A 21,235-nucleotide genomic window follows, 5' to 3' on the forward strand; every position below is an offset into this window, starting at 1 on the left:
TTTTATGAGAATTACTGTTTAAGCAAACTATAATATATAATTAATTAACATAACCTTCGAAAAGAATTATCTTGCAGTTGATGGAAGAATTATTTAATGATTGAGCTAAGAAATGAATATATTAAAACTAATAGAAAGTTAATTTTTCAAATTTCTTTTTATTAAATGCTAAAAAAAGCCATAAAAAACTGGTAAAGTAAAGAAAATCAACTGTATTTTATTAGAAAGAAAGACCTCCAGTTATATCTAATTTTTAATTTTATGTTAACCTAAAATAAATGAAATGAAATAAATAAAAATTAAATAATAGAAATGGAAATAATAAAGTAGATTTGAATCTTCATCCAAATCATTATAAGAAACCAAAGTAGTAGATTTTAATTGTTTCGTTTTATATTATGTTTAAAAAATTAAAATGACAATAATATGCACATAAAATTGTATTTAATATCACTGCAATGCGCTCATATAGAAGTATAGTTTACTAAACCAATGAAAAATATTTTTGAAAAATATGTTTAAAAGTATTTTGAAAAATATTAAGATCAAAGAAGAAAAATATTGAATGGAATAAAAAAAGAGAGCACTGAAAAATAATTTTTTTAAATTTAAAATGTTTTTGGTCAGTGATATGATTCGAAGTTATTAAAGAAAATGCTGGAATTTTTTTTAATTAAAGTTTTAATTTAATTTTTGAAACACTATTTCTTAATATTGCTACCGAAGAAATAGCTAAATTTGTAAGAAATAAGTCCAATCATCTGCCCCGAAAGACGCAATTTGTTGATAGCATGCCAGCCTATAAATTTTCTTATATTAAAAGTATGAATAATTTTATCTCATATTTTTTAATAAAGGAAAAACGTTCGGCTTTGATTGAACAATGAAAATCATTTGTCTTTTATTATAACGATATTCTTAAAAATCAATATTTAAAAATTTGTTAAAATAAAGAAGGAAAATCATAAGATTTTATAATTAAAAAGATATATGTATAAATATACTTTTATTTTAAAGATGAATTAAAATCTTTATTAATCGGGAAAAATTTTCCCGGTTAATAAAGCATCAAACTTTTTGGCTGATTTTAAATAATAAAAATTTAAAAATTGCACTTCCAAACATTAGAATTTCCCACCCTCCAAAGCATATTTATTCTTCTCTGCATACTTTCTCTTTTATTAGAAAAAAAATTTGTATATAGTAAAAAGTTTATACATATATTATATGGAGAGTCCTTGCAGCTAAATGTTATTTCGAATCGCAATAACATAAAAACATTTATGTATTCAAATTTTGCATCAAAATATTTCTATTATTTTCAAATGTTGGAAACGTTTTCTTTCAAGTGAAAAATAATTATACAATAATAAAATAAATAAAAAATAATAATAAATGCATTTATATTTTATGTATATATATAGTTATTTAATAAATAATAATTTTTAGCGAATGACTTCAAAACATTCTTAATAAATAAATTCATTTTAATAATAATAAAAAATTTATTTACATCAAATTTAATTTAAAATTAAAAAATATTATCAGATGAATTTCTGAAAGAGTGTAAAAGAAACGATTAAGTTTCAGAAAGAGTAAAAGAAACGAAATAGTTTGCTGATTCAAAGTTTTAGCGGAATAAGATGAAAAACAAAATCGTGGAATAGGAAATGAAAAAGATTGACATAATTCGCCACAAATATGCTTATTTGCCAAATCTTATAACCGCTGTTATAGCTAGTCCTGGAATTGGGAAAGTTCTTGTTAGCGCCTATAGACGGCTTCAGACTGCTAGCACCACCTACAGACACTAATTGGAACCTGGCTTGATCCTCCAATGCGTCCTCCGGTTAACGCTACCCCTTGGAGACGTGTGGACGCGCGTTATCATGGAGCAGAACCACACCCTCCATGAGTAGCCCCAATCATTTGTTCTTGATGGACCTGCGTAGTCTTCGAGTGTCTTACAGTACACATCAAAGTTGATGGTTCTTCTGTACTCGAGAATTCAACAAATAGCGTCAATTGGATGGCGCTCGTTATAAGAGCCTCTGCTCTCTCCTGCGCATGCGGACGCCTGCACATGCTCAGATCTACGCCGGAGACTCCAATCGCATCCCCAGATGTCTCACTACGTTCTCCCATAGCGGAATAGGCAAATATGTTAATGGTTACATTGTTACGACGTTTCGTACCTTTTCATTTGAACACCCCTTGTAGAATTGCTAAGTTTGCAGGAAAATACTTTTTTAATATTTGCCACAATTTAAGGGAAATTGCATGACAGCTAAATTGGTTCGATTCAAAAAATTATTTCATTGAGAGGAATAAGATTTTTTTTTTTTAATACATAATTATTTTTTTTTGAAAAACTTCTGAACTTGGTCAACAAAAAGGGGTAAAACTTGCTGGATTTTTAATAAAGTCAATTTTAATTCAAAATAAATGGCTTTAAGTTACACATTCCCACGTATCTGAAGTCTCTCAGCCGTATATGGTGTAGGTCTATGTTCATTGTTCTTCCCAGAACAGTAGCACTTATTATTAGAAATAGTGCTTGATAAGAGGAACTAACAAGTCGAAACGAGTTTTTTTTTAAATGTATCTAAGAAATGTAATTTAATGTAAGAAAACATTCCTTTTTGTCTCCATTATGTGCTTGGATGCTGAAAATCCTTTTTACATTTAATTTAATTAATTTTTTTGTTGAATTTTCTAGCGAAGTTTGTGATGCATATATTGGGATAACTCTTTTTGTTGTCGATATGTGATTCGAAAATTAAGAAAATCCTGTTCAAATATGAAACCTGGTATAATATTTTTATTAATATACACATCGAAGCTATATATTTAGTTCGAATGAGATATTTTTAGAATTGTTTTATTTTCCGGATTTACTTTTTAAAAAAATATGTGCGCATAAATTAAATATCTAATTAAAAAGAAATTGGAAAAAAAAATTCATCTATCTCTCAAAAGGAAAATGCTAATTACTTATGACTCAAATAAAAACATGACATTGCTCTTGAAATCAGGCAATTAAGGTTTTTCAAAGCTTCTTCTGGCCCTAGAAACAAAGTATTCTCAAAAATTCAACACTCCCAGAAGAATAGACGCTTCAACTCCCTCTTTCAAAAGAAAAGAAAAACCTAGAATAATTAAGTAAAATTCTTTACAAGGTGACGCTACCAGAATTTCCATCTCCCTACAACTAAAATGCATTACCTAATCTCATCGCAATTTTGATTATCCTCTCTAAGCGCACCTCCAAAATCAAATCTCTGAGTCGTCCAGTCCCAAGCAAACAACAAATAATCAAAACACCGAGTAAGAAAACAGTTTTTTTTTCCTCTCCATTGAAAAACACGTCTCGTTGACTAACGCTCGCTCTGTAAACCGGTTGATTGTTTATTTTCAAATCCCTTTCATTGTGGGTGGTATAAGACCGGGCTCTCACCAGCTATTGTGCGAGGAAGAACTTCGTGCTTCTGTTATCCCCTCAATATCACTAATACCATATTCTAAATGGGGAATAGTGGGTCTCCAATATTCGACCCCCACTTCGGAAAGTATGCGAACACATCAAAACAGTCTGGAATGGAAGAGATATGAATACCTATGGCAGTGTCCGCAATGAGATAAGATAAGGTAGAGGAAGAATTTTCTTTATCAACGCTTGTAAGGGCTACTTAAAGAGAAGGGTGAGTGCGACAGGACCTTTTTGAGAATCGCAAAGACTGTCACATCGGGAGTTGTTTGATGACACAAGGATTACATTAAGTCGTGTTTTTCAGTTCGGTTCTGAAAAATCCACAGACTGACTTGAGTGAGTTTATGACGAGGATGAAACGAAATTTGCAAGTAGCTGTGCTTCTTGTCGGCACTTTGCTGAAAGGTATGTGGAAACTTTTCGTAGAAAACGGGATCGCTTACTGTTTCGGATTTCGTTCAAAAGCTTCGTAAATATTTATAGTTTTCATGTATTATGATTACCTTAAAGTACCATGTGATCACATACTTGTTAGAAATCATATTTACTTTATGGAATCTGAAGCACAAATGTTCAAAGGGACAAATGAACGTGAATTTGTTCGCCTCTTACCGCTCTATGTTATATATGGTTTTTAAACTTCTCTAAAATAAGTAAATGGTTATAACTAAACTATATAACTTCTTCTATTTTACTACCAGTAACTACTTAGCTAATTTCAACAACGACAAATACTCCTATTTAATTTTATTTATTTTATTAATTTGAGTAAATTTGAAATTTATTCGATTAGCAAAATTCCGCACATTTGTTTTCATATTTGTATTGATTATAAAGCAATTATTGTTTGTTAATCTAAAGTGATTGGAACTAAAACTTTATTATTCTTTATTTTTAAAATTGTGATCATGGCTAAAATTATCAAAAGCTGATACTAATTGATTTCAAATAAAAGAGCAAAATATACAAAATTGAACTCAGATATTACCCCACCATCATATTTGATAAATTATTAAGTTGTTCATTCCTTTCTCAGATGTTTCTCGAAGAGAAAATGGAGCTAAAAAATTAAAAAGGTGTAACAGAGTATTACTTTTTTCTCACATGTCTCTTTGTTCAGTTTTTTTTTTCACCATGAAATTACCAAAATCTTATTTTATATATTCTAGACAATATTTTATATCTATGTAACATTTTAATCTTTTTAAAATTAAGCATTTCTTTTACAAGGAAGACACTGAAAATCGCGAAATTTATTCTTTGAAGTTTATTGTACTAATTCATATATAAAATTAGTTATTTCAGACCATAAACCAAATTCTTTATACACAAATGCCTTTAATGCAAATTGGTTCTATTTCCGATTAACCACCCATTGCAGCAAGCTATTTTATAGTAATATTTATTATGTTCATGTATAATGTATGACTTGAATAATGTATAATATTTATAATTTACTTAATAAGGAAATTTTAATCTTCAAATTGTGATTATATATTTAATCCCCGTTTTTGGAAGATTTGCAAATATCCCTATCAATCACATGAATAATCCGAAATGAGGGCATTAATATTAAAATTGATCATTAAATTTCAGATCCAACAATATATAAGTTTAATCGCTTTTTGACTTCGCAACTGCTGAATAATCTTAATTAAAAATATTGATAAAAATTATTAATTATGAGCTAGTTACTATAACTCTTATCTCTGAAATACACTTAGCATCCTAGAGAATTTTTTTTCCATATTTTATTGCAAGATAGATGAAATGTTTTTTTTTTAAGAATAAAATTCGTTAGGATATTATTTTAGCTTTCTTATCCGAAAAACAAATGCGTATTTATATAAATAATCAAAATCGTTTGAATTCCATTGCGACAATAGAAAGTAGTATAGTAAATTTTGAAACTTTTGTCTTTGAAAGTAATTAAAATTAGACGAAATATTTGACAGTAATTTAATTAGTATCATTATAAGGGTTTTCTCTTGCTCTTTATGGTAGTGTAAAAATGGTATATATATAATAATATTTCAGGAAGTTTTCGGTAAAAAACTCCAAAGTTTTGTATAATCTTTCATTGACTTTTCATTCATTTTCGTTCCTTTTTCGAAATTAAAATGCTTAAAAATATTTTTTTCCAGGTGTATTTTCCATACTTCCAAATTATAATTGTACCAAATTTAGTAGCTTCAGATCTGGCGATCTATGCTACTAACGATTATGTTGTAGAGAGCCAAAACAAGGAATGAACTGGAAATAGAGTCATATGCAATCCGAAGATTACAATTCTCTAAATAAAAATTAAACAAAGAAATGAAATAATTTTATAATTATTACTCCTTTATCTGTTCCATTCAATGATTGGTATTTATTCTGTATTAGACTGAAATTTTGATGAAAGCTCACAAAAAAGGTATATTATTCAATTTAATATCAGTAGAAGAAGAATTTACTGTCTTTTAAAAAATATATAAAAAAACCCGTTTTACTCATAAAAAGGAATTAAAACGTACGAAAGTATGAGATTGTTAGCAAAAAAATCGGTCCCTTGCGGTGAAACATGGTTGAAAACACACTTTCTTACGGAGACTCCCGAAATTTCTACTGCATGAATCTATTTTCTTTATTCTATCTCTTTTATTTCATTAAAGGGAGGCAAGGCAGAGTCGCCCTTAATGACTAGAACTACAGACCATGATATTTTAAAAAGTTGCAAGAATGAGACAAAATATGCTGCGATATTAACATAATATCATATGATGATAACCAGAGATTGAAAAGGAAAGACTCATTCATGCTCCAATCTGAAATATAAAAAAATGGTTTAAGTCCAAAACTTATCTTTTCATTTATAAACAAATTTTGTAAATGAAAACGTGAAACTTTGTTCTGCATAAATGAAGACAAGATAAAGATTTTTTTAGTCTTTTCAATGCTTCTTCTTGTCCACAGACGACCACCCCGCAACCATTGAATGAAAGTCTTATCTTTACTACCGGGCCAAAACAAAATTTAGTTTTTGTAATCTTTTTTGTTATCAAACTCTACAGAAGCTAAAGTGTTTTCATACATTGAATCATCACATGTGATGAAACTTAGGAATTGTATGTCTAGGCGCAATTCTTGGGCGACCTTGCTCCACTTTTTTGAGATACCCTGCATACATATATTTCATTAAAACAACACAATGAAAAGAATCAGAACCCAGAATTTATAACAAAATAGATGAATTTGCTTACTTTGTTGTTTCAGATAAATGTACTGTATAAAATTAAATACTAATTCCGTATTTTAGAGATGCGAAGCAACCGTTTCCTCTACAACTAATGTGAATATTTCAAGTGTAAGAAAATATTTCATTTTGCAGTTTAAACTATTTGAAATGCATGAAATTAAATTTTAATCAAATGGAATGGTTGAGACCAGTGTGATGAATCAGTTTGCTTTAATGAACCGGTAAAATATGATACATCGCTACATTACAGTAACAATTTATTATTATTTGCGTCTGAAATGTTACTTTGTGATTTGTTGAAACTAAATTTCGCAATTATATTATAATGAATCCTGGCTTTAAATTCAATTTAAAAACGAAGCGACACGACCTAAATTTATTTTGTTCGAGCTACCTTATTCAAAAAAAAGACGTTCCACCCATTCAAACTTATAATCTTTGTTGGATTGTAAACAATCCAATTTATGAATTGTTGCGAAACGGCAATTAATAAATTTCATACAGTTTTATGCTCTCCTAAGCGTAAAATACACTCATGTCCAAAATTAAGGTCACAAACATAAAATCTGAGAAAGATGAAAAACTAGTCACTGTGTTGCCACGAAATTTGGCACAGAGGTACACTATAATGGAAGAAAGAATGTAGACACATATCAACATGGAAAAGATTTTAATTGGGATTTAAGAAACAGGGTATATTAAAAAGTGTTACACTATGAATAAGAGATAAAGCATTTATCTCGGGAAAAGCCTGTCTAATATGGAGCGTGACCACCGTGCGCTGCTATACAGGCTTCAAAACGAGCTTTCATACTGTTTATGAGGGTGTGAATAAATGCTTGGGGCAACAAAGCCCATTCTTCCAAAATCACGGCTTTTAACTCTTGGAAGGTATTAGGAGGGGGGTTACGCAGTGCAATGGCTCTTCCGAGACCATCCCAAACATGTTCAATAGGATTGTGATTCGGAGACCTCGAGAGCCAGTCCATACGTCGAATATCCTCTTCCTCAGGAAAATCATCAACGATCTGGGCTCTGTGTGGATGCGCGTTTTCGTCCATAAATATGAAGTCTGGGCCAAAAGCCCCCCGAAACAACCTTACATAGGCTTCAAGGATCTCATCTCTATAGAGATGTGCATTGAAAGTACCCGCATCGAAGGTGTGCAGTGGTGTACAACTGTCCAACATTATGCCACCCCAGACAAGGATTCCTCTGCCATCAAATCTGTCGATTTCTTTTACGTAGGAGGGATGGTAGCGAGCTCCTCACTCTCTCCAGATGAAGATTCAACGAGTGTCACTCTATGTGGCAAATCTCGACTCATCATTGAAAAGAACACGCCCCTATTCTTGCTGTGCCCAGGACGGCTGTGTTAGGCACCACAAGAACCGGGCTTTTCTGTTGAATGCAGTCAAAGGGACGCACTCAAATGGTCGCCTGGCATAAAGGACCCTCTCTGCTAGACGTCTGTATACTGTTTGTCTGGAAATTCTTATTCCAGATGCAGCAGCAAGGTCAAGAGCAAGTTGAGGAGCCGTTGTCAGCCTATGTCGTCGTGCGTTTAATGCCAAATAGAGATCCTGTGCAGGCGTCTTTGTTCTGTGACGGCCTTGGCCGGCCTTTCTGGTTACAGTGCCACTTGTTTGGAATTGATTCCACAACCAAGATACCACTTTCGGTGTAATCATTGAGCCACCTCCACTTGAGACTGCCCAACTTCAAGCCTGCCAACGGCTCTCCAACTCAATTAATCGTCTAAATGATTATGAGAACTTATTCTCATTGGGAACATGTTAAATTTTCTTTTTTAATTCAATATTCACAAAATTGCAGGCAAAAATCCCAGATGCCTAAACGGTCTAATTTCAGTAATTCCTCAAAAACTAATGCTAAACAACATTTTTTCCCACAACAAAGGTTAATATCATGTTGCCGGTCCTTCACAATATATAAAATATAATTTGTTTAAATTTTACTGGTAGCTATTTAGAATTACTTTGAAAAACACTTTTGTGACCTTAATTTTGGACATGAATGTAATTAAAAGCCATGAAGCTTATATGCATATAATATAATCTTCATGGTTTTTAAATTAACCTCTTGACAAATCTGTGAAGAAATAAAACTGCTTCCCGCGAATTCGCTTAAGTGATAAAAAAAAATAAAACTCTTTGAACTCATATGGATAATAATGAACTAAAAATAAACAATAAGGATATGTTGATAGTTCTTTTCTAAATAAGAGATAAATGTTCGAATAATCTCCTAAAATTTGTTTGAAATAATTATTGAATTAGAATCTCAGTTTCATGAAATGTAAATTTCAAGTTTTAAAATTTTTTGGAAAGTGTGACTAATATTTAAAAATTTAGCAAAATTCAAAGTGATACACTAGTGGGGAAGCAATTTCTTAAATTTCAAATGTTTGCTGTCTTCTAAGATCCACGTATTTTTTTCTACAATCATGAGAAATTATACTATAGCAAATACATGCAAAAAAATTATCCAAAGAAACTCGAACAATAAATAAACAAATTCTGCATTTAATTCAGTGCTTTGAAACATCACTACGAGGGACTGTACGCGAATTTCAGAGCTATAAATGCACTAGATTTGACTGGAGTCACAGATATACTCTCATAAAATCTTTCCTTTCAAAAGTATAAATAATTTTAGATATAATTTTGTATACTCTGTGCAATTAAAATGAGTTTGCTGCCAAAAGGAGCTTTTTAAATGAACTCTCACTTAATAGCGCTTTCGTTAATTTAGCAGTTCTCTGGTCTGATGTATTGAAAGATTCTTATTGTATCGTCTAATTCTATTTTTTTTAAGTTGAAACCGCTACTGCTGCCAAAACAATGCATTCTAAATTTTATATTTTGATGTTTTGTTTAACCTTAATTTATTTCTTTAAAATTATTTTTCACAACAAAAAAAATGCATCTCATTTTTTTTTTTTTTTTTTTTTTTTTGTAATTAATCTCTCGGAATTTTTTGCATTTTTGTGGTAAGAACGAAAAATTGGTTTAAAATTGTTTTGATGAATCATTTTTTCATACGATTGTTCTTTAAGGACATTTATTTGAAATGTTCGTGATTTATCAAGAAGTTTATTATGATTGGACACCAATCTTTTATTTGCGTCAAAGACAAGATGCAAGTCTTTAACCAAATGAAATGTTCTTCCCTTCGTTTTAAACACATGGCTCATTTTGTGTTTAGTTTATCACAAATTGAAGGTAATCGACTATGTCTTTTGTGCCTTTTCTCTTCGACATATTTCTACACGCAACAGTTTTAGCTTCCTATAACGAGATATAGTTCTCTAGCTTGTGTTTCTGAGTCGTCGTATTAAAGATAGACGGACAGTCGATCGATTTGGTTGAGTATTTGGTACAAATCCCCATTATATTAATAAAATCTTAAATTTTATTCATCCGGCTCATTCAGTTCTTGATTCCTCGTGTTTACTTGCACATGCGCAGGCATCCTGTTAAGGTAGTTGACCAATGGGCTATTAGTATTTTACTATTGATGTGTTGGATCACATTCCGAATTTCTCCCGTTAACTAGTAGTGTCGCAAGCTGATAGATAAATATAATTCTAAAAATATGTATGGATTCAGAGAAATTCATCAAAATCTAGAAATATAGTTCTTTAACTGTTACAATTCTTTCTTTTTACTCTCCTCTTTTAGCATAACTTTCACTATCAGGAAGTAAGTAGAAACATCAACTTCATGTGCAGGTATGTCGAATGCTTTCTTTCCATAACAAAGCAGAGTTGAAAGTCTCTTCCTTGGTTCTATTCCTAATAAGTTTTATTTTTTTTTAAATAAGAGATTATTTTTAAAGCAATATAATAAGAAACTCTATTTGTAGCAGGCACATTGTTTGTGAAAGAGAATTTATAAACATCTTAATTTTCTTCTAATTTTAAACGCGTGATAGAAACTAAATGAATGCGATTATCGAAGTTCTAAGTACTTTAAATGTTATCTAAAATAAAAGCCGATGAAAAGCATTTTTAAAATCCTTGAAATAAAAATGCTTTGTGAAACTGAGAAAAACAAATTTCAGAATGGAAAATAGATTTAATTTAAGTTATCAGACGTCGCAGACTCTCTTTTTTAAATACCAGTTCCATTTTTCGATGACATCATATACTCATCGCGCTAATTACTTTCACTTAATGATTGTATACAAAAAAAAAAGATAAAAGAAAAGGAAAGAGAGCTACCAGTTTCAAACTTGTGGTTTTACTCCCAAAACTTTCATTTTCAGTGCATTTCAACTTGAGAATCAAATTAGTCAGTCAAGGTCAAGTGCGCGATGAGACTATTACGTGGACGTCTCAACTGCAAAGGAGTCATGGTCAGGCGAGGGCATGTTTCATAAGATGTGGCATCAGTGATGACAGTGTTTAAATTATACGTTGAGGAATCAGATTCGTATGCAAAGGCGAGCAATGAAAAATTAAATCCTATGTTTGTTTAGATGAGTACTTTTAGAAGTGTTTTGTTCGTATATTGAAGGAAAATGAATTAGCATTTATATTTAAAAAAAAATGTCGAATGAAAAACTAAAAAAATAGTGACAAGTTGTTCAAGTACAGATTTAAACAAAATGAACTGTTGAGTTTAGAAGTAAACACATCTGATATAATTGTTTACTTAAATTATTTCGGTGAAAAAGAGATTTCCCCTTTCATTTTTATTCCCCCTAATCGAAAGTTGTCTCTTTTTGTATTATTATTATTTCTGTTAATTTCGGACTTGACCTGGCTTTCATGCAATGTTAATGCAGTTTAAGATTCGGTTTTATATAGTTCGAAGGATAGAAACAAAATTAATTAAAATATTTAAATTACATTTTAAAAGACGAGAAAGTAATAAACGTTTATAATAGTAAATCTTATTTTCAAAATTTACTTGAAATTTGTATTTGCAATAAAATATTTAGAAATTTAAACAACACATTTTGATGCTCAAATAAATCTTTTGCAATCCACATTTTCATCATCATATTAAATGATATCCTAATGCATTCTAAATCGTATTGAAATATTTGAACAAATTTTTATTGATGGTGAATTTTGTATCTATTTCAAATATTGGGAAAAAAATTCTTCCTTAGAATATGAAACTCACATAACTCTCGAATGCTGGGTTGAACAAATGAGCCCGGTTGTTTTTCTCAAAAAAACTTACAGATCCTGATATTTCCGCTTTCTTATCACTCATTATCTAATAATTAGAAATGCCAGCAAGATTGCTTTTTCCTTAAAAAGAAATACTCATATTTATGTCCTCGGTCCCTCAATTTCAGTTATTTTCTTCTGAGCTTATTCTTCATCTCATGCGAGAATATCTTATCTAGGGGTATTCAGTTATCCATGTTTTCCCCTTATTTGAATTGCTTTTTATCTGCAATATGCGTCCACCAAACCTAACCTAAGTAAATCGGAATTGTTTCACTGCTCTTATTCGAAAAATACGCGTGATATTTGAAAATTTCTATATTCCTATAAGTTGACACTATATTTCGATATTTGACAGTATCATATATTTCGTTCATTTAATAGTATCACTCCAGATAAAATCTTACAATATGAGCAATAATTTAAGCAAAATAATGTACAATATAGTTCCCAAACTCAACTTACGGCACCTATACAATTTAAACAACCTTTTAAAATAAATCCGATATACAGGAGGAGAAAGTATTGTAATCATAGAAACTCAGCCTCGAGGTGTGGACGAATGACTGATTCTGGAAAAACTTTTTTGAATGATGACTGAATACGATGATACAGAAAATGTTACCACACCACTTTGGTATGTCATCTTAGAATAGAAATTGGCAGATATTCTTATCATAGAAATTTTAGATATGTGGCGAAGTCCGGGCTCTTTCAATCGTCGGCGTGATTGGATTCCGGTATGCGGCGTTAATCTGTAATTAAGAAAAGCTTATAAAAATATTTAAACTATATTTTTGTGTCATTTGGAATACCAAATCCATGCTCATTTCACTATAAGTAACAATTGAAAACAGACAACTAAAATATTTTATCCAATAGATAAAATTATACACCAACAGACGGGGAGACAGAAAAATAACTCGTCATTTATGCTTATGATAAAAAATCAAAATATTTCATTATGGTTTAATTTAAGGACAATGGTTCTCTATAGTCTGTTTTGATCACTATCTTTTACATTCACAAGACGCTGGTACCTGACAACTTTTTTATGTATCTAGAATATTCTTCCATATACAGAGGGAATTATGATTTTTTCTTCGGCCTCAGATTTTCTGTGATAGAAATTCAAAATATATTTCTAGGCAACGTTTTCAAATGAATATTTAGAGTACAGCTCACTTTACGAGCTGAAATAACAGGATATTAACTGGTATTATGTGCTCAATGGTTCCGGTTTTTTTTTTCCTTCTTCTTTTCAATTGAAAAACATCAAGAGTTGTTTACAGTATTTAATAGTGATGCAACATACAAATTTCTTGAGCATCTAACATTGTTGACACTTCCGGCGACTTTACAGACAGTAATTCAGCAAAAGCATTGTTCTTATTGAAGAAATTCATCACAACTTTCCTGATTATTTTTTTAACTTATACCACAAAATGCAGATTTAATATTGCATCTTATAATTGAATGAAATGATAATTCATTTCATAGTTCAAGGAGCAAACAGCATTCATCATACACAGCAATCATTACGCGCTCTTTTTCTCAATTCAATTTAAATATCTCTAATATATATATTTTTAACTTTGAAAAATAATTATTGCCAAAACAATGACATCTCAAATTATTGTGCGTATGCTGATATGGTTTTGAGCATTTTGTTCTGTCTACTATTTTGTGAAGGAGGGGGATCTACTTTTTTATCAGAATGCAGATGGAAATCTGGATCAAAATATGAGTATTAGAATTAACAACAACAAAAATATGAACATTACTTCTTCTAATGGTGTAATATATTGAATATTCAGATTTTATTAAGCGTAGCTTTGTATACCCATGTAATTATTTGAACCCATAAGAATACCCATCAAAAGGATTTCTCCATTGCTCATGATATTAGCATTTGATTTAAGTAATTCTTTACTTCTTCGTATGCGAAGTATAAAGTAAATACTGCAATCATCGAAAATTCGAACTTGAAATTTCGACGAACTTCCACGCCTCAGACCTCTTCGAGTTCGAAGAATACATTGTTGGCAAAACACATTAGACAAAATTTGTAGATTTTTTAAAAACTCAAATGTTGAACAAAAACCATTCAGCGGAATCTGGGATAGTTACCAGGCAAATGGAATACAAGTGAATTCGAAAACTATGAAATTTAAAGAGATAAATAATTAAAATTTTGTACTTAGATTTAGTACCTAATGTGTCGATTTTTTACAAACTTTGAAAGAAATTTGTGAAAGAAAGACCGTCTGTCATTCTATTCTTTCGTGTAGATGTAAATGCAATAATTGAAAAAAGCAATTTAAATAAATAAAATTTGGTATGTGGTCTTCCGAATGTAGATGTGGTTTCACATCAAATTTCGGTTTTCATCAATCGATAAAATGATACCCAAAATACATTTTCATTAGGTAATTTCATAAAAATGCGTGATTCATGCCAGTGATCTATATTTCCTAATTACTGTTTGCCAAGGCCATTCAAATGCATTCGCGACCTTATCGAGAGGTTTTGGAGAAACTTTATATATATTTGTATATATCATTTCAGTAAATATATTTCGCTCCCATTCATCTTAAAGCAATAGTTTCAGTATTTGGAATTCTTACAGCTTTTATTTCGTATTCAATTTCCATATCCTTTTGATCTTGGAACTGGTCGTTAGATATGTCAGAAAAGGCAGATGTAGTTCATTGCTGGTTATTCAACACTTAGAAATTCAGAATTTTTATGTATAACAAGATGTTGGTTTGATATTTTTTCATGATCTCCGATAAACACAAAATCAATAACCGTGACTAGTGTAAAAAAAAAGCAAAAAAAAAACCCATCTTACTGAATGTTATCGGGTAATGAAGTTCCATCGCATTATTCTAAAAATTACATTAAAAAGATTTCTATATTCCATATATTTCCATTTTATTTTATTTTTTTATCATTCTTGAATATTTTTAGTACTATTTCCTGTGCTTGAGTTCAGAAAGTGAATTAGTTACAGCATGAACGTATCCAGCTCTTTAAACTTGTGAAGAATTCAAGCCTGATTCAATGACACGTTCATCGTCAATATCACATTGTTAAGACGTCTCTGTTACACAAACACAACTCTCAACCACAGTTACACAATCATTTACTTAGTGGATTTAAATTATCATTCCAATGCATGGGACTCTCAATATGACTAAAATTTAGAGAACTCTGTGATGCTAAGATCTTGTTTTCAAAGAATTCCTGGTTTGAAATTCAATTCTACCAAAAAACCGCTATGTTAACTGATCTGTTACATGTTAAATTCCTTGAGATCAAATAGTCTACTTGTGCGGCACGGAATCTCATTGAACGTGAAGCGGAAATTTCAAAGTAAAATGTAGATCAGATTATATCCTCATCATCTGATCACATTTCACTATTTTGAGATCTATAATCCTAAACAATCTTCAAGTTGCTTAAAAGCGGGATATATATATAAAATTAAAATAAGACTCGAAAAGAATTTTTCAGCTGTACTACAATTTTGAAGGAGTCATTAATGAAAGGCATGCTAAACAATAAGTCCCGAATTATCTTATTATACTCCCAATAGTTCATTATATCCTTTTATATCATATAAAGATCAAATATATAATAATGCATTATGAGTAACTAAAAACAAAGACAAAATTTTGAAAAAAAATCATTAACCGTAATTTTGATAACATTATTATTGACGAATTAGGGCAGTAAAATATCGGGCATCAGATATTTAAAAATTAGAAACCGGTGAATTTATTATAACTCAAAAGAAAGAATTTTCTAATGAAAGTAACATTTTTTAAGCTTTCCGACTGTACAATTACATTAAATTAATTTCGAAATTTTATTTTTTGCAGTTTATATTCATGGGATCTACAATTAAAATAACAATTGTAATTAACATTATTATTGTTATTTTATTGTAGACAGCTTTTGGTATTCGCCTGGAATTTTTGCTGATAATCATTTGAAAAACATTACAATTTCATTTTGCTTGATTTCTTACAGAAGTTTTTCTTCTACTTCTTTTTTTCCTTTTTTTTTATATTTTCAAAAGGAAAATTGCATTTTTTTTTTCAAGGTAGTCTCTCACGCTTCCTAAAGAAGAGGTACGACTTGGCAAATTTGCGCAAGCTAAGCTCCATAAATTACTTTATCTTCGCAATAAGGATGCCACCGCCCAAGGTTGTTTTTGTTTACACTGCCGGATTGCATCGTACAGGTCTTTTCTCTATTTTATCAATTCGTAGCTGACACTGAGATCGCAAGAAAGCGATACAACAGATGTTGCGAAGTGTTGATACTTCAAATAAGAGGCTTTCTTTTAAGTAAATGCATTTATGTGACATTTTTTACTTCGTAGTATTCGGGTAATATGATTTTCCATTCAGGAATTACCCGATTCTCTAGATCAGGATTTCAATTTTTAAATATCAGAATCGAAAATGATCTTCATGGCTTTTTCAAAACGATTTGATAAACTTACACGTAAATTTTCTGTTGAAAGAAGTCTATTGAACAATTCTTACTTTAAAATAAAAATAAAAAATCATCGAAGGTACTATCTTCCCAGATTTTAATGAACATGAACTATGAGAATTCTTCTTTATTATTAAAATGCATTTTTTATTTTATTATATTAACTAATAATATTACATCTGGCTTATGACACGTCGTTTTCAGTGTAAGGCTCTATACCAATCCGAGCTTAGTAATTTAATTCCTGATATCACATTTCATGAGATTCGTATAAACATATGGACAAAAAAATAAAAGCTTGTTTAAGGACGTTTGAAAGCTGTATCAGAAGTTAATATGTTATCTCCTTTGTAATCAATTCAGTGAGGATACCATTAGAGATTATAAACCTGTTTCATAATTTTAAATTTGGCGATGAGATACAAAAGGGATATTATTCAAATTATTTCAACTAAATAAATGATCTGTTAGCCGATATTTCTGCAAAACCCGTATCGAATTTTTATTTGAAATTTTATTAATTGAGCAATTTGAAGGATCATAACTTTGATGTTGAAAAATCCATCTGATAACCCGAGGATGCTTTGGGAAAGATAAAAATAAATTTTAACGATGTGGGCCAGACATTTCTTTCCGATCTTCTCTATGTGGAGGAGCCAGCCCCTGCTGTCTTCTGAAGACGATTCAAAAGTTTAATGTTCGTATTCATGCTTAGTTAAGAATTGCACTTTAATATATTTATTGCCACGGTTTAGATGAATTTTGTTTTTGTCCCGTTTTGAAACAACATGAGGGCTATTTTGGTATGATCTCATAATTTTGAACTTTGGAGAGGACGATACCTGAACCAGTGCAACCCTCTTCAAATTTCAGTGCTGAATTAACGGGAGGACATCTAACCTAACATGCAAAAGATCTGCATGTACCAAAACGGATCCAAGAGACACAAGGCCCATCTGTAAGACGAATGCTTAGAGAGATCGGGTTTCAAATCTGAGAATCATCCAGATTCGGAGCTTACACTTGACCATTAGGCCACAGTGGCTCTCATCATCTCTCCGGGAAAGTTCTTTCAAGAATGCCAACTATAAGTTTGAATTCGACTAAACAATTAATATGAACATATATTGAAAGAGTGTTACATGTTGGTACAAGTATCTTGAAAGTGTCATTTTTTTCTTTCTTTTTATATTTATAAATTTAGAATAAGCATTATGGCTTTTCTTTTGCGAATTTATTTCATATACGGTAGAAAGTATTAAAGCAATTACTAAGTAAATTAAAATATATTAGGACTTATACAGGTAATTTCAAAGTCAAATGAAATTTCGTAATAAAGAGATGATAAACTAATTTCATTTGTAAACAATACTTATTTATAATTGTAATGCTAATATCTACTGAAAGAAAACAAAAATTCTGAGCTGAGATTCTAACCCTCCGTGAGGTTAGTTATTTCAGTTTAATATTTTCTTTTTTTATTATTCAGCTAAATTTTTCAAATGAACGATCCTCTTTTATTGGAACATAATCAAGCAGGAACGTGTGGTACTGAATAAGAATCACTTGCTATAGAATTCACATTGGAGTGGCTAAATATGATTCGTTAGTGGATCTTTCGACCCTGGAGTCATCTGTGGCGAAACTCTGTCACTTACCAAATAATCGCAAGTTGAAATTTTCAGAAATATGATATATTTCATCTTTTAAAATAAGATAAAATATAAGGCAAGGACAAGGATATTACTTTAAATGAACGAGAATAAACTTAACTTTTATTAAAATGAGACCAGGGGTGCATAAATTCCTAACAAATAACTGAATTATTGCTCTGTAAATAACGAATAGCTGATTCTTTAATTAAATTGTTATCAATGAATTATTTAATTATCAAGTAATAACTGTGATGATAAATCGAACCTTGTTAATCCTGATTACAAAGTTCATTTGAACTTAACTAAGATAAAAGTGCTTTTACGATTTGAATCCTGATTACATGTGTGGTAAAATACACACGGATCATGCAAACGACATTTTCCCTCATCCTTTGTATGCATACAAGCAGTGCAGCATATTAGTTAATGAATCATAACAGAAAAATATCTGTCTAAACATATTTACTTGGAAATTACATTGCAGTTTCAAATTGAGATGGTTTTCTGAATTAATTTGGTTGAAGCCAGATACTCGAGTATTTCTGGCACCTTTCTTTCATCCTAAGCCCATGCAAACGACCCTGTGTTGATCAGGATTCCTTCTATATCAAAGATTGGCATGTCGGCATCGCAGTTGCTTGTAGCAACCGCTTTGCCTGCTAAAAGTATTGTATCACGTCAAAATAAATTAAACAAACGGAAATGGCAATAAGTTTTTATATAATAAAACTCTGTTTTGATTCTCTAAAACCGACTGCTTTCAGTTTCTATAAATCTTGACTTATAGGCTGTTATGCTTTTTTTCTTGCTTTCATAAAAAGGAGGTCTCTTCAAAAGCTGAAAGATACACAGAATAATACGATGTTTCGCTCCCTCGGATCAGCACTTTTGATTGGAAGTTTAATGAGTAAGTTATTTTAAGCAAAAGATTCTTTAATAAAAATCATTCGCGAATTTGTTATAATAATAAGATGTGAAAAATTGAATTCTAAAGAGTAATTTCAAGAAACCATTGCCCTTCATGCTTGATCAGTAGTTTAAAATATTTTATCTCATTATTTTTAAAGCCTTATGTAAAAAATCATGGATATAAATAATAAACAATAACTGAAATAAAATGAAAAATAAATTACAAATAACATTGTTATGAGATGTGGATTACGATTTTTCAAATATAAACGTTTTATTTCTGAAAAATCATAAGATACTGTCTTTCAGATTATTGAGAGTCTGTTTTTATGAATAGTTTTCATCTAAGAATAATTTTTTCCACCACCCATTTTGAAGAATTGATCACTTATTATAATGAACTTAAAAGCACAATTGTAATTTAAAATATGGTTTTATCGGATATTGTCAATGTGAGGGCATAATTTTAATTTTTAAAACTAAAATTCTTGTTTATTAGCTACTTTTTTTAAATTTCTATAAAAGAAACTACTTTTTTTGAAAATATAAAGAATACTATTGTAATAAAAATACTATTGTTATAACAAATATAAAGAAAGAACATTAATTGGATGAAGACTTTTCCTATTACAAATGTAAAACATCCTAAATTGGATTTTGAATGTTCCAGTCAAACAAAATTTCAGTAAATATGATCAAACCTCCATAAATTTTTGATCATCATTAAAACTATTCACTGCAGACAATATATGAGGGAAAGGGGTCAGAAATCAGAGAATTTTTATTTTTGTATAAAAATCGAACAAAATCACTTTATTTTTGTTTACAGTTTCATCCACGTTTATTTGTCAAATATTTTGTATCCTTTTTTCTTTTTTTTTAGAACTGCAGTCTCAATAGTAATGCCTAAAAGTAACGTTCGTGAAATATACATTTTTTTAGAAAAATTATTTTAACTGTATTAAAATTTTTATTGTCGTAGAAAGGAATTTAGTACATTTCAAAAATATTCAATAAACTAAATTAATCGCCTTTGATATGGATCACTACATTTTAATAGATATACGATGCTTTTTCATTCATTAATCTTTTTTTTTATCTCTTTAAATGTCTTCTAATACAACAGAGAGCAGAGTGTTGTAAATATATTTTAGTTTTAAAACTCAGTTATGCTAAAAACAAACGAAAACATAAAGATTGGAATTAGAGCTTAATTTTCACACAAATAACAATGCATAAATACAAATTTTAAGAATATTGAAGATAATTTTATGAATTGTAGGGTGATTATAATTAAAATGCGTTTGAAAGACTCTAGAAGAAAAGCTATTTGAATTATTTTGAAGAAACTTAGTAATTGATATATTTAGAGCATGGAGAGAGAAATGAGTTACTCGCTTTAAAAAAAAGGGAGTTCAATTTTTTTTTTTTTTCTTGATAGATGGTGGTGTCGGTTACCAAAACTATTTTTCCTGTATTATGTCAAAATCCTGTCACTTAAAAAAACATTACTTTTATAACGAAATGTCTTTAAAATACAGCCATTACTTTGTCAAAGTCAGAATGTGCATTGCCAGTCTAAAAGGTTTTACCCGAAGAATGCCAATTACACTGCTGCTTTAAAAGAATATCGTCATCTTAGAAGTTTGAAAAAGAGGATCTATGTCTGCGAGTGACTTGAAAATGATTAGTAAATCTGAAGCTATAGGAGATATCGAGATGCTCCTGGAAACTACACAACGTGCTGTGAATGAGAAAGTTGTGGAAGAAATCAGAGAAGCAATTGATTCAGGGTGAGTGGGTCAGCAACATATAAGCATTAGCAAAGATTTTATCAACACCACGACTGACCATGCAAAAAGTCTTGTGCTGAATTTTACGACGCTATCCGTATAAAGTTAAAATTTTGAAGCACCTTGCAACCAGGAGATCCACAACAAAGAACCGATTTTGCCCAAAATCGATCATGGATTCGAAAGATTTTGTGGACTGATGAAACGCATTTCATTATATTCCAGTATATACCCAGAATTGTAGGATATGGGGCTCATCCTACCTGACGCTATTCTTCGAAAATACTTGCATTTAACGTTTGTCACATTTTGGTGAGGTATGATTGTGGACTTTATTATTGGTCCATTTATTTATTTTCGAAAATCTTATACTAACAGGGCCGTTTCGCTATACTGTAACAGGCATTAGTTACAATAAAATACTAGAAAATCTAA

The 21,235-nt window shown here is 30.3% G+C and overlaps 1 protein-coding gene across 1 annotated transcript in view; it reads left to right on the forward strand.

Moving 5' to 3' along the window:
* Positions 1-3,583: 3,583 nt before the first annotated feature.
* LOC129956841 (uncharacterized) overlaps positions 3,584-21,235 on the forward strand; it is a 201,370-nt gene continuing 183,718 nt past the window's right edge. The window contains exon 1 of the mRNA XM_056068796.1: positions 3,584-3,895. Coding sequence (XP_055924771.1) covers positions 3,835-3,895 — 61 coding nt within the window. The 5' untranslated portion in view covers positions 3,584-3,834. The remainder of the gene's footprint in view (positions 3,896-21,235) is intronic.

Source organism: Argiope bruennichi, chromosome 11, assembly GCF_947563725.1.
Source record: "Argiope bruennichi chromosome 11, qqArgBrue1.1, whole genome shotgun sequence".
Taxonomy (NCBI): domain Eukaryota; kingdom Metazoa; phylum Arthropoda; class Arachnida; order Araneae; family Araneidae; genus Argiope; species Argiope bruennichi.